The 14576-nt window shown below is 43.9% G+C and overlaps 1 protein-coding gene, 1 long non-coding RNA gene and 1 other non-coding gene across 3 annotated transcripts; 2 read left to right on the plus strand and 1 right to left on the minus strand.

The window, feature by feature from the left end:
• The first annotated feature begins 796 nt into the window (after window positions 1-796).
• LOC143418943 (uncharacterized) lies at window positions 797-3505 on the plus strand. Its single transcript, XR_013098890.1, has 2 exons — window positions 797-1015; window positions 1289-3505. It is a non-coding gene; the product is annotated as an uncharacterized LOC143418943 (long non-coding RNA).
• Window positions 3506-5340: 1835 nt separating this feature from the next.
• LOC112433523 (kinesin-like protein KIF1B) lies at window positions 5341-12876 on the plus strand. The gene is made up of 5 exons (XM_076884672.1): window positions 5341-5373; window positions 5467-5620; window positions 5847-6039; window positions 6196-6314; window positions 10712-12876. Exons 2-5 carry the CDS (start codon window positions 5610-5612, stop codon window positions 10914-10916), a joined length of 528 nt encoding a protein of 175 aa, XP_076740787.1. The 5' UTR covers window positions 5341-5373; window positions 5467-5609; the 3' UTR covers window positions 10917-12876.
• trnap-ugg (transfer RNA proline (anticodon UGG)) lies at window positions 11877-11948 on the minus strand. Its single transcript has one exon. It is a non-coding gene; the product is annotated as a tRNA-Pro (tRNA).
• Window positions 12877-14576: the final 1700 nt, after the last annotated feature.

Consider the following 14576-nt stretch of genomic DNA (forward strand, 5'->3'; position numbering starts at 1 on the left):
AATACACCTGTGTCCATGGAAGTGATTGGAACACATTAATTGAATGATTTGGATGTGTTAGGGAATACTTTTGGCAACATAGTGTATGCCTGACCTTACAAACTCTATGATTATAACAGTCATTTTCACTGTTTTCAGAACACAAGTTATGGTTGGAGATATCATGACCGCCACCCCACCATACAGATGTTTTGGGAGGTATTTGATGAACTAACTGAAGAGCAGAGGAAAGATGTCCTTCGTAAGTACTTGCTGAAGCCTCCATTATGATATGTTACTGAAATCACACTGTATCATATAAAACATTAGATTTTTCTGCGCTTTACCAAGATACATTAGAGAGCAGCATTGTTCTGATTAATATACTGTAAAGCTGCTTCTAGCTGGTGGACTGAGCCGCCTCACCTTTCACCTGGCTCACGTCACACACCTGGAGAGACTCGACCTCCACCTGTGTTGCCTCACGCGAGATGATCTAGAGGCTCTGAGTCAGTTGCTACCAATCTCACACGCCGGACACTAATCGCATGCTCTCTGCAGCAGTCATGTGACTCGTTGTTTTTCAGTCCAGGTGCTGCCCTCTCTCACTGCACTGACCGAGCTTGATGTGTCATCCAATAAGGAAGTGGGAGGTGTGGTCCACCTGCTGGTCTCCGCCCTCCCTGCGACACAAATGAGGAGGCTGCCATTCAACAGCTGCTACATGAGCAACGAGTCCTTCACTGCTCTGGGTAACACACACACACACACACACACACACACTTGTTTATTTATAGAAGTTTTCCTTCAAGTCATTCTCCCTGAATACCTCTTCCACCCTCTAGCCTGAAATGGTGAAAACTTTGTGTTTATGCATCAGCCCTGGCGGTGTCCTATCTGCGCACGGTGGATATTTCCTGGTGTAAAGTGGTTGGCGGTCACTTGGCGCTCCTGCTGGATGCTCTGCAGCCATCAGTCGTCAGCGAGCTCCGTCTTTGCAGCTGCGAGCTCACCACTGATGACATGCAACATCTGGGTAACTAACACACAATGACATTATACTTTTTCTTTTTTGGTCTGTAGTGGATCATTAGGCTGCATAAATGTATATTAAGACAAGTAAAGCCTGAAGGAAATTGATATTTCTTTCATTTATTTCATGCTGCCAGCATCTGTAGCTGTCGTATAAAACAAAACAATGAAACTATTCGGTGTTATTTTTGTCTCCATCAGAAACATTGTGAACAAAACAGTAAAGTGAACAGGCATAAAGTGATCAGTTATCAATGGGTCCTCTTCCTCTGTGCAGCTGCCGTGTGCAGACGGGGCTGTCTCTCCTCACTCCGTGCACTGGATCTGTCCTACAACAGCTTGGTGGGAGACAACGGTTGGTGCAGTCTGTTTGCAGCAGGAGGTCTGGGCTCTCTGGAAGACGTGGATGTCAGTTTGCGACCTTCAACCTCTGCTCCGTGCTCAGCCTGGCTGCCCGCTCTGCTCCGAGCTCTGCCTCAAATGCCGGCGCTGGCTCGACTGGCCATGCAGAGGTGGACAGCTGACTGTCAGGAGAGAGAGCAGCTGAGGTACTGTCTGAAAAAGAGGAGCGTCCTGCTGGAAAGGGATCCAGATTTACAAGACACATCATCAACATGTAAAGGGAACAGTCAGGAGAGCCTAGAAGAGAGTCCGCCTGAGGAGATTGGAGCTTTATTATTATTTTTTTAAGTCTCTGTTACCACAAGAAGGTCAGTGTTGACGTCAGCTGCATCACGTCTGATGTAAACTGTGTCACACGTGATGGTTTCAGGGAATACTGGGAACTTACAGAGTTAAGCACAGCTGGTGTGGGTTATCATATTTGTCGTCTCTCACCTTGGCTGCAGGGTCTGGGTCTTTCCAATGCAGCAGTCCTAACACTTGAGACACACATGCCGAGAAGTGGGGATACCTGGAAATGGACAAAGGCTTTCAGCAGAGTTTTAAAGCAGCTATTCAGGAAAAGAGCTGTGAATTATCTGCATACCTTGTTAGGTAATCAGCTATTTTGGGGTTCTTTAACAAATCAACCAAAAGGTCGACTGAGTATTTTCTCGTCAGAGTACCATCACCGTTCACGATGATGTTGAGCACAAGCTGGAGCGTTTGATGGATGTTCTTTGCATCAAAGAGCTACGAGGAAATCCCAGAGAGTAGAGACAGGATATTATGTGAATCAGCATGAATGTTGTTTGTTGTTCAACAGATAAAAACAAGAAGAGAAAATAGAAACAAAGTAAAAAAGGAACAATTGTTTCTGCCGTTAAGAAAAAAAAATTGAGTCATGGCAGAGACCTGCAGAAGTCTTGAGTCTCATTTGATGACATTTTGTCAGATTGCCTTGTAATTTAAAAAAAACAAAACTGTTTTTTGAGCAAAAGTTCTCCAGGTTTTTTTGGAGTTCTTTCAAAGTTTTCTTATTTTTGGACGTTAGCTGCTTTTTCACTCTTTTTCAGTCCAGTCTGTGCATCTGAACATTTACAGAAAGATTTCTTTGTTTCGTCTTTAGACACTTTGTTAAACGCAGATCCCAGCAGAGTTCGCCTACCTTCTCTCCAACCTTCTCAGGTTTTGTGGATATTATACATGGTTATGCTGAGGATATGTCGGCTACTTTCCACTGGAAATGCCTTTTGGTTAAACTGTCAGCGAGGAATTTGCACTGTTACATTTTTATATAACTTTAATGCAAAAAAAACAGCTGCTTGTTTAAGTGAAAATACACTGATGGGGTTTTTTTCTATTCATGAACAGGAGTGTGATCAGTTTAATAAAAGAAAAAATAACCATAACCAAGATATGAGGGGAAATCTTGGACAAATACAAGCAGACTGGAGCAGCCAGCGTTCAAAACACCGACGTTCAAGGTAACAGAAGGTTCCCGAGCCACATCCACCCAGCTGGTTTCTGTGTTTCTTGTGTATTTGTGTACACTGTGACTTCATGGCTGTCTTGGGCTCCAGCTCTTGTTTTGGTGTCTCATTAATTTGATTTAATGTCCTGCTTAGTGATAACATCACTCTTGGCCTCCCTGCACTGGCTTCCAATTGAATTTAGGATTCATTTTCAAGTTCTTTTATTGGTTTTTAAATCTTTAAATGGTCTGGCACCTGCTGAAGCCCTATGTCCCCACTCGTTCGCTCCGGTCAGCTGAGCAGCTGTTGCTCTCAGTCCCCAAATCACGGCTGAAACTGAGAGGAGACCGAGCGTTCTCTATCGTGGCTCCTAAGCTTTGGAATAATCTTCCTCTTCACATTAGGCAATCGACATCAGTGCTGGTTTTTAAATCCAGATTGAAAAAGCATTTTTATTCACTGGCTTTTGACTCAGTGGTTGACTGACTTGTATTTTATTGTTTTTCGCTATGTTTATTATTGTATCGTATTTATTATTCTTATGGTATCTATTATGTTTCTATTGTTCAGCAGTTTGGTCAGCCTTGTGTGTTTTTAAAGTGCTATATAAATAAACAATGATGATGATGATGAACATAGTAACGTGTGTTGGGTTGCTCTGTCTTCAGACTCACTGTCAGACTGATTAGACAGTGAGTCTGAAGGTGAGAGTCCTCACTGCCCACGCCTGTCTTTGGGTCTGACCAACACCGTTTCCTGTGTGTCATTCCCCCCTCGCCTTCCCCCCATCCGTCCTGTCTGCACTGACCTCTCCAATAAAGACAAAAGGCCTCATTTTCTGAAACTCTTCCTATCCCATCACCTTGCGAAGAATCACTTCACCATGTTGATTAATAAGGACGGTGGGAATGGTTTGAAGTCTCGTCACAGAAAATGTGCCAAAGGCAAAGAATCTGAGCTTGAAATAAAATGAAATGAAAGATCAGCCCCACACAGGGGTTAAATTCAGATGGAAACTCTTATCACACAAAGAGAACAAGCGAATAAATATATCTGAGTGTGGCCCCTCGACTGTCACAGTGTAGCTGACATTTGATCTTATCATGTGTTAAAGCTATTTTAATTACTGAAGAGAACCAGTGTCAAACTCAGCCCAAGTATGGTTGTACGTTAATCCTTAAAGCAACAACGTTTTTAAAGTTGCAGCGTCATTTTTACACCACACCTAAAATCCCACTAATCGTCCGGGCTCTTCACCCTCTGACCACACGCTGGGGTATCTAACACCACATGACCCAAATGGAAACTATGTCAGCTGAAAGAAACCCATCGAAATGTGCAACACTTAAAACTTTGCCTGATTGGAGCATGGCTTCAAATACAGCCCTGAAAACAGACAGGCGGTCGTTGGCATTTCGTTACAAAGTTTCCTTGTTCAAAACTTCTTCTTCATTATAACAACCGAGTGACTGGGATCTACGAGCTGAGCTTGTGTAAGATGTCTGAAACTGGAAGCTCAGGTGAGCGGCCATGAAACATGTTTAAAGAACGGCAGCTGTTTTATCATAATTCTGTGGAGAGCTTCATCCTAATGAGGGCTCATGTCCTGAGCAGGGATGCAGAGGAGGAGGAGGAAGGTCCTGGACACATCAGTGGCTTATGTGCGTGGAGAGGAGAACCTGGCCGGCTGGAGGCCCAGAGGAGATAGCCTCATCCTAGAGCACCAGTGGGAGCTGGAGAAGATGGAGCAGCTGCAGGAGGTGGGGCCTTAAAAGATTCATAAAGAAATAAATCTGTTTAATATCATTGAGGGAAAAATGACTTTTCAGCTCAAAGACCAAAGTGCTATTCTAAAAAGTTTTTTCTTAGAGTACAGACTTTACATGACTAACCTCCCCTCTTCTCCCCACCTCACATTCGCCCCCATCTTTCGTCCAGGTGGAAAAGACCCGTCACCTTCTGGGAGAGGCGGCTCCCGTGGGAACAGCTCCCACCACCAAGTCCCTGAGTGAGTCTCTGTCCCCCAGCGTGAGCTCCGGCACTCTGTCCACATCCACCTCCGTCTCCTCGCAGATCTCCAGCACCACCTTTGAAAGCGTGAGAAGGAGCTGGCCACCAAGGTGAGAAAAACGTGGGCTTAGTGGGCGTTCTTGTTGCTGCCTTCTTCCTTCTCTGCTCGGAGCTGATCGGTCTTGTTCCTGTTGTGTTGTAGTGCCTGCGCCTTCTGACACACACCTTCAATACTGAATACAAGCAGCTGGTGAACAGCATCAGTGACTGCAAGGTGAGAAATAATACAAAGAAATAAAAAAATAGCCTTTCTGTGTCACATCAGGGAGTTCCTATATTGACGTCTACCTCATCCTGCTGTTGTTTCACTTCAGCTTTCTCTCATCTCACCGATCGGACGTGATCCATCCGTGACGAGCTTCAGCAGTGCCACCCTCACCCCTTCCTCTACCTCCCCCTCTCTGTCGGACTCCCGCTGTGGCTCCATGGGCCAGAAGTAAACATATTTTTAGGAACATTGACCTCGATCTGCAAACGGTTATTGACAGGTTATCTATTTGATTCTAACTTGGTGTGATTTGTGTTAAAGGACCCCTGAGAACAGCTCACGTGCCTCCAGTCCCTCCTGCTCAGACTGTGAAAACTTCCCGATGGTTCCCACTCTGGAGACCTCCTACCTTGCGCGGGCTGCAAAAGAACGAGTTCCTGAACTTGGTGCCTGATATTGAAGAAATGCGACCAGGGTGAGTAATGCCATATTAACCCAAATACTGTCACTATGACATGTGTCTCACAGACCAAATGTAAGTCGACACTCATGTTCTCTAGTTCAAGCAGAAATGATGTGGATCGATTCAAATTCCTGAGCCTGGATGATTTCAGCTGGAAACAAACCAACTCTGCTTCTTCCTCAGAAAAACAAGCGCTCTCTTAAAAAATAAATAAATGAATAAAATCTCTTCTTTTCAGATCTGTTGTGTCCAAGAAGGGTTTTCTAAGCTTCGTGGAGCCTCGCTCTAACTCATGGGGGAAGCATTTTGTGGTTGTTCGCCGGCCCTACGACTTCATCTACAACAGCGACCAGGACCCCGTGGAGCGAGGCGTCCTCAACCTCTCCACAGCACAGGTGGAATACAGCGAAGACCAGCAGGCCATGCTTAAGGTTTGAGGCAGGATAGAGAAAGGCTGGATGTAACACGTTTGTCTTTAATGAGAATTCATTCAAATTGTTTTGGTGCACGTTGATTGATGAAATGGCAAATGGACTGGGATTTATCATTTGAATGAATATGAATATAATGTGATGTTTTCTTTTCAGACGCCCAACACATTTGCAGTGTGCACAAAACATGGAGGCATCCTCTTGCAGGCCACCAACGAGAACGACATGAACGACTGGCTGTACGCTTTTAATCCTCTGCTAGCAGGAACGATAAGGTACACACACACAGACACACACGCTCCTCTCACACCACAGTCAAACGTGCAGCTTCTGCACCCTTCAAAAACATTCCCTTCTTCTCACAACGTAAAACTCTCCCTGCAGATCTAAGCTGGCGAGGCGGCGCAGCCTTCCTCCAGCAACCCCGCTGCCAGCTCAGCTTTCCTCCTCTCTATTCCCTCCCCTCAGCTTTTTGTGTTTTTGTTTCGATGACAATGTTTGGGTCTAATCTTGTTCCGCTTAGTTGTCATTCCCAAACTCTCCTAACTAAGTAGCATGTTGTAGTAGTCTACTTGTGTGTGCACGACTCTTTAGAAACTTTCCGTTTGCCAATCATCTGTACAAAAAAAATGTCTCTATCAGTGCTATTTGTCTCCTGAAATGAGTTTCATTCTATTTTGGGGGTTTTTGCTGTTGGTTTTTTAATAAATTAACATGCTCGCATGATACCTGCAGCAGTCCTCAGGAGAAGACCAGGTTTGCTCAGTTTAAAACAAAAAAACAAAAATGAACCAAATCAGCCAGCTTACATTTGAAACCATGAAGGAAAAATCTACAGTTATCTCCAAGTGACGTGTTAGTTTATGCTCTGTGTTACGACCCGGCTCTGCTAGGCGACAGCGGACGTAACATAAACGAGCCCAGAGACTAGGGGGTTAGATAAAAAGAAAAACATAAGGTTTATTAACACAACTGAAAACCGTTAGTGAAACAACTCACTAGGCAATAGAGTGATTTTAAACAAACATAACAACTCCAGTAACACCAATAACACCAGTAGAACACTACTCATCTAAACATCTCACAGGAGGCAACTCAAAACAAAGGCTCACATGGCAGCAGTGCAAAGGCAGGAGGGACCGTCTCCACAGTCTGTTCAAATCAACAAGTCCCTCCACGAATGAAGAATCCTCAGCCTTTTATCTTCTCAGGTGATTGCAGGCAGCTGTGTCATTGGTCTGTCGTACTCAAGGCTCCCTCAGCAGCCAATGGTGTGAGTGGTCTGGCACGCTCTGACCTGAATGAAGGTGGGGCGGGCATAGGTCCGGGCCAGCCAATCCCCCGTGAGTCCTGGAACACGTTGATTTCCATAGAGGAAGGCGGGGCCACCCCTCCCCTTAAAGTACCACCTATGTTGGGCAGAAGCAGACATTAAAGAGTGTGAACAAAAACAAAGAACAAACACAGCAAAACATGTTTACAAGCGGGACAGACCATCAGCTAAAACATTTTCAGACCCCTTCTTATGGTGAATACTTAAGTTGTATTCCTGCAACAACAGAGCCCAGCGCATAAGGCGCTGGTTATGATTAAACATGCGAGTAAGGAACACAAGTGGGTTGTGGTCGGTGTACACAACAAGAGGTAACATGCTGGACCCCAGGTATACGTGAAAGTGCTGAAGAGCCAACAACAAAGTCAGGGTCTCCTTTTCAATGGTGGAGTAGTTTAACTGATTTTTATTGAACTTGCGGGAAAAGTAACAAACGGGGTGGTTCAAACCCTGCAAGTCTTCTTGCAACAGCACTGCCCCAGCCCCGACAGCACTGGCATCAACCTCCAGTTTGAATGGTCGTGTCAAATCAGGTGCAGCTAACACAGGAGTGTGGCAGAGGAGGACTTTCGCACTCTCAAAAGCATCTTGACACTCACTTGACCATATAAACTCAACTTTTGGGCTGAGTAGGTCAGTCAATGGCTTGACTACTGAGGAGAAATTTTTACAAAGGTTTCTGTAGTAGCCCACCATCCCTAGAAACCTACGCAACTCACGCCTGGTGGTAGGTGTGGGAAACTCTTTAATCACTGCCACTTTGGCATCTATGGGCCGGACCTGTCCACGTCCCACCTCCCTGCCTAAGTACATCACTATAGCTTTGGCAAACTCACACTTAGCTAAGTTGAGAGTTAGAGTAGCTTGAGCCAAACGGTGAAATACCTGGTGTAACGTTTCCAAATGATCTTGCCATGTTTCAGTATAAATTACTAGATCATCTACGTAGGCACTGCAGTTGGACAGGCCACGGAGGACTTTATTTACCAGCCTCTGGAAGGTGGCAGGAGCGTTACACATGCTGAAAGCCATGACTGCGTATTGTAGAAAATCATCAGGTGTAACAAAGGCAGAGATGTTAGAGGCACGTTCAGTTAAAGGGACCTGCCAGTAACCATTAAGAAGATCTAATTTAGTGACATACTGAGCAGTCCAATACTGTCCACACAATCCTCAACTCTTGGGAGAGGATGTGAGTCAGCCACAGTCACAGAGTTCACCTTCCGGAAGTCTGTAATAAAACGGGGCGAGCCATCTGGCTTAGATTCCACTATACAAGGCGAGCTCCAGGGGCTTTGACTGGGCTTCGCTAAGCCATGTTGCAGCAGATAGTCAGCCTCCTGTTTCATGAGCAAGCGCTTATGGGGGCTGGCTCGATAAGGATGCTGCTTAATAGGTTTAGCTCCCTGGACATCAATATCATGCTCTAGCACCGTAGTGCAAGTTGGCACATCCCCGAATAAACAGGTGTATTCCTTAATCAAGAACACAGAGACAGAATCAGAATCAGAATCAGAATACTTTATTGATCCCTGGGGGAAATTATTTTTTGTTACAGTGCTCCATTTTAAACCAACATTAAGACAAGACAGACAATACGCTAACTAAGAATAGTACAATATATACATATATATACATACATACATACATAAGTCACTCATAAATAAATATTTGGAAAAGAAACATGTGTAGTTGTAGCAGCAAACAGTGTGTTAAGTGGATGCGTTGTACAGGGAGATGGCCACAGGCAGGAATGATTTCCTGTGTCGTTCAGTGGTGCTTTTCGGTAATCTCAGTCTCTCACTGAACGAGCTCCTGTGACTGACCAACATGTCATGGAGTGGGTGGGAGGTGTTATCCAACATTCTCTTTATCTTGGACAGCATCCGCCTCTCCGACACCACCTTGAGGGAGTCCAGCTCCATCCCCACAACATTGCTGGCCTTACGGATTAGTTTATTGAGTCTGTTGGCATCTGCGACCCTCAGCCTGCTCCCCCAGCATGCAACAGCATAGAGGATCGCAGTTGCATGCTGGGGGAGCAGGCTGAGGGTCAGAGTCAGGAGCTGTGATAAGAGGCCTGGTGGTGCCGACCTTTTCAATAAAAGGTGATCATCATGTCTGGCGATTATACCTCAGCAGAGACTTTGTTTGGTGAATGACACAGGTCAGAAATAATAGAAACAAACTTCTGAGTGACAGATGAGCAACCACACACAGCAGCGCCATCTTGTTACCAGTCAGGTGTGAAGAGCAGTTAGACCAAAGGTTCATTCAAGACTTTTTATGTGAAGGGAAGGATTTTAAACTGGATTCTGGATTTATCAGAAAATCAGTTCAGCTCGATCTGTTTCAGGATGGCTGAGTGGTCTAAGGTACTGTGTTTAGTGCTCACTCTCCCCTGGAGGTGTGGGTTTGAATCCCACTCTTAGCAGTTTCTGCTTCATTGTCTTTCTCGGTGTTCACATCTCCTCATTCCTGAAATGGTCTGCTCACATTCACGTCCAGTCCAAAAAGGCTAGGCAAGCGCCTGTACCGTCTCCGACAACTCAGGAAGTTAGCAGGTTTTTCCAGTGGTCCTCAGAACTTTCTATTCAGGCGCTGTGGAGAGCATCCTCACACAGAACATCACTTCCTGGTGTGGGAATAACTGTGTCCAGGATTGAGAAGCAGAGTGATCCGTGCGTCAGAACGCTGCTGCGTTACAAATGCAAATACAGTATGATCCACAAATATAACTTCCCTACAGGACATTTACACCAGGAGATGTTGGTCCAGAGCATCTCAGATATTAAAGGACTGGTCCCATCCCAGTAACAAAATGTTTCGACTTCTGCAATCAGGCAGAAGGTTCCACACCATCGGGGCCAAAACAGACACTCGAGGAGGAGCTTCTCTCCTCAGGCCGTACGAGTCCTAAACCAGAACACGCCCCCACTCCCCTCATAGCATCAATAAGTGACTGAAACAGGACCTTATATCAATCTGTTCACACTACCCTGGTCGCATTACTGTTTACACTTCTCTGGTCACTCAGTTGAATTACTCTGTTTATATTACTCTGCTCACTTGTTTACTTGCACAGCTCTGTCAATACGTTGCTGTGCTAATATGGCACAAGACACTTTAACACTCCATTTGCACAAAGTACATTTTCAGATTTTTGATTTAAAATTTCCAGACTTTTAAAATCTATTTACTTATTGTATATAATGTCTTTTTTTGTACAGTCAAAGGAGCAGTTCAGGAGACATTTCACTGTTTGTTTTGTAATTTAATGACTATGCATGTGACAAATAAAAAATCTTCAGTCTTGAACGTTATGCTCTCTCTTTCTAGGCCCTGCCAGTACTCTCGCTCCAGCATTTTGGATCAGCTGAAGGCTTTTGAGGGAGTTTTTATGACATCTGAAAATAGCAAATTACAGTTTCCCAGGACTTGCATGAACAGTTCAACAGCAAAGCCCCAAAAACCAAACAGGCTCATCAGGGATTTGAACCCAGGACCGCTTACACCCAAAGTGAAAAGGGAAAAGCTTCCTTAGGCATTTTCCAGGTCACAGCAGAGGTGTGCTTGCAGGCGGAGGAGGAGTGAGGTGCTGAGGCTGCTCCTGCTGCCCTCCAGCGAAGCCCAGGTGGCTGCTCTCAAACCTGCCCACAGCAAAGAGGAGCAGCTTCAATTACATGTTTCTTAGATTGTCACAAATAAGCTTTCGTCTAATTTTCAGATGATCACTTTTAATTTTAAATTAAGAACCAATTTAGGTGGGTTATTTAGAGCTTCCAATGAGGTGCATGTGTTTAGATCATGGCGGACAAAAAAAGAGTACCTGAAGAAAAACCCTGCAACATGGAGCATGCACCCACCTGCAATCAACACAGTGGCATGAGCATATAGTCATACAGATGAGCATGACAGCGTCAAGCTTCATAACCAGAAACCTTACACCACAAATTAAGTCACATTTTGACCCTAAAATCTGAATTTTGCAGTTAAAATCATCACATAATTTTCATCTGTAATATTTTATTTCACTTGGTACATAAGTTACATGTGTGCATAATGCACTGAAAGAGATTCCTTCGTGGTACTGAAGTACTAATGTTTACTGATGTTTATTTTTGGCCCTTTTGTGTATCAGTAAAACTGATGTGCGTTCTTCCACATGCATATTGTTAAAGTCGTGTGAGAGAGTTACACATTTATAATATATGATACATAACTGTGTATTGTAGTAGTTCTGTGTACAAGTTTGAATTGAATTCTCTTATTTAATCTAAAATAAAACTCTGTGTTATCTTGAATAACAAATAATTACCTTAGAAAAACTTTTTGGAGAATTTAAATGGTAAACAATAAGAACAAGGCCAACAACATCCTTCATATCAGATCTGTTAGCTGTCCCTGTATGAGGGACTATGGGAACATGTGTGCAGCTGCAGAGATTCTTTCAAATGGAGCCTAAACAGCATGTGGCAGCTGAGAGGCTCTATAGACAACACGTGGGCTCGTCCAGGATTTGAACCCGGGACCTCTCACACCCAAAGTGAGAATCATACCCCTAGACCAACGAGCCACACAAACAGTCCAGCAAGTCTTTTTTCACAAAGTCTCACATCAGAGCAACTAGATGAAGAAGAATGTGTGAAAGATTGTCTTGAACGCTCAGAGAATCATCTGTTTGTGTGCTTGATTCTAGATTTTATTCTAGGATTAATTCAGTAGAGATTTATTGGACATACTATAAGGACACATTCTATTTAACTTGAATTCTCAACAACAACAATGAGGGCTGGCCCTAAATAAATAAAGTTAAAATAAATCATATCATACTAACTGCTCTGTGTGTACTTTTTAAAAGAATCTTCTATCATTTGAATATAGCAGACATGCTTTATAAAAGCCTAGTATATATTATTTTCTTTCTTCCCTTAAACTGAAAGAATTACAAGTATGTAACTAGTATAGCAAGTTGAGAGTCATACTGTACCAAAAGAAAACAAACCTCTTCTGCCAAAGAGGAGGAGTGTAGAGATTAGAATATTATTTTACTGTTACTATTCATAACATTATCATTACTGTTGCATTACGTATCATTTATCATTATCATTTCATTAGAGCATTTATTGAAACTGTTGATGTTACATTAAAGTTTGTATTTCAGGTGTGAGCATAATTACATAATAATCTTTCATTGCAGGTGCAACTGTAACCATGTTATCCATATTGCATTTTGTGCTAATTAAAGAGTTGAAGCTCGGTCAAGTTAATTAATGGTCTGAAGCTTCGGTCAGCGCGACGTCTGGCCGATCAATAGGAAGTTAAGGTGACCTGGAGCCATGAAAGAATTGCATACATGCTTACAATACAATACACTACATATAACCTGTAAACAGAATAGAGGCCTGTGTGTGTTCAGCAGCCTGCTGCATTGGAGTTTGCCTAGTAACAGATGACTCGAACGGAGTCAGGAAGTATACTTCTAAGATGTCTTTGTTTGTCGAGTGAGGTCATCCACTGAGGTCAAGACACATAGTCTGCCTGAACACACATACACAGTATATAGACTTGTTTTGCTCGAAACTGCAAAGTTGTTTTACCTGCATACGTGACAGTTTAGTTCCACAAATAAGTGAAGTGCAGTAAGTGAAATAACAGGAAGCATCTGGCGGTGGCGGAGGAACAGAGGAAGGAACTGTTCTTTTTTAGAATATGTCCAAGGTCGGAATTACTGGAACTGATGCATGTTTCTTATCTGCTTTGACGCATGATGCTTGTCATCGACTATGTTATATATATGACTGCTCGTTTACTGTTCTGGGGAGATCGAGGCTGATGTTTTGCAGAGCTCATCTTTCCCACACACGTGTGTGCTTTAATAAAATCATTGTTTTGACGCACAATGGACCTCCAGTCGTTTGTCTCTTACCTCAAATACGAAATCAGGACACTTCTTAAACACTAATAAAAATATATAACATAATTCACAATCCACTTATGACACGTTTTATGAAGTGTCAAACTGAAAGAAAAGCGTGTTTTGTCATGGTATGTCATAACAATAGCTGATGGGCTTCTATTCCTATAAAGCAGACTAGACAAACAGAAACCATCTGTCACGGTCCCCGTGTCTCTCTGGTTGGCCCACGCTCGCTACAGGTTTTGTTGTTGTTAGTTTTGGTTTTTTTTGTCTCTCCTCCTCCTCTCTGCCTGGGTGGAGCTCATTACGGGCTCTCACTCTTGGTCCACGCACCCCTGTGGATGGTGTCCACCTGCGGCTGATCCGGCTGATTTCCCCAGCTGCTATTTAAGGCAGTGGCACAGAGCAGCTCACCGCTGGAACGTCGAACCACCTGAGTTCGTGCTCGCGGCATATTCAAAGAAGGATCGCTTACACGTGTTTTATGTTGTGGAACTAACCTTGACCTTCTGTCTGTAGATTCTGGACCGAATTACCGGACCTGTCCAAGTGGGGCAGTGTGTGGAGTGTTGGAGCGAGTGCGGCTGAAGAGGAGTGCGTGTGTGCGGAGGAACGGTGGCGGTGACTGAGTGGAAGAGGAAGCGTGTGTGTGGATTCCCCCCCCCCCTTCTCTCCCTGGAGCCCTGGACCCCCTCCCAACTCACTGTACATATATTTTGCACTAAGGTGATCCCTATTGTAAATAAATCCCCTTTTTGTTTCGTTGAAAGAACTGTCTGCGCTTGGGTCCGTTCAGTAGCCATGACACCATCCATCCATCCATTCGCTTCAGCTTATCCTGTTCAGAGTCGCGGGGGCGCTGGAGCCTATCCCAGCTATCATAGGGTGAGAGGCGGGGTACACCCTGGACAGAAACACTTTGTTGAAAACAAAAGTGAAAGGGCGACTCACATCTGACTGTGTTCCCTGTGGGTTGAGTCACTTTGTATATAAAGCATTTGCAGCATTTTTAAAAATCTATTGTTCCAAATTTCTCTGTTTTCTCAACTTTTTCTCAAGCTGAGCACTTGGTCCACTTTTACAAGCGATGGCAGCAGCAGCAGCCTTTTCCAGAGGTTTTAGTTTTATGTGCAATAAACATTCATTGTGTCATTTATTAATTCATCCTTTTTTTATTTTCACTTTTTAAAAATCCACTACATGTTGTGTTGTGTTTAGTTGTGTTTAGTGCCGATGTGGGACAGTTTCCAATTCCATTGTACTATTGTACCAAATATGAATGTG

This window comes from Maylandia zebra, linkage group LG6 (assembly GCF_041146795.1).
Source record: "Maylandia zebra isolate NMK-2024a linkage group LG6, Mzebra_GT3a, whole genome shotgun sequence".
Taxonomy (NCBI): Eukaryota; Metazoa; Chordata; class Actinopteri; order Cichliformes; family Cichlidae; genus Maylandia; species Maylandia zebra.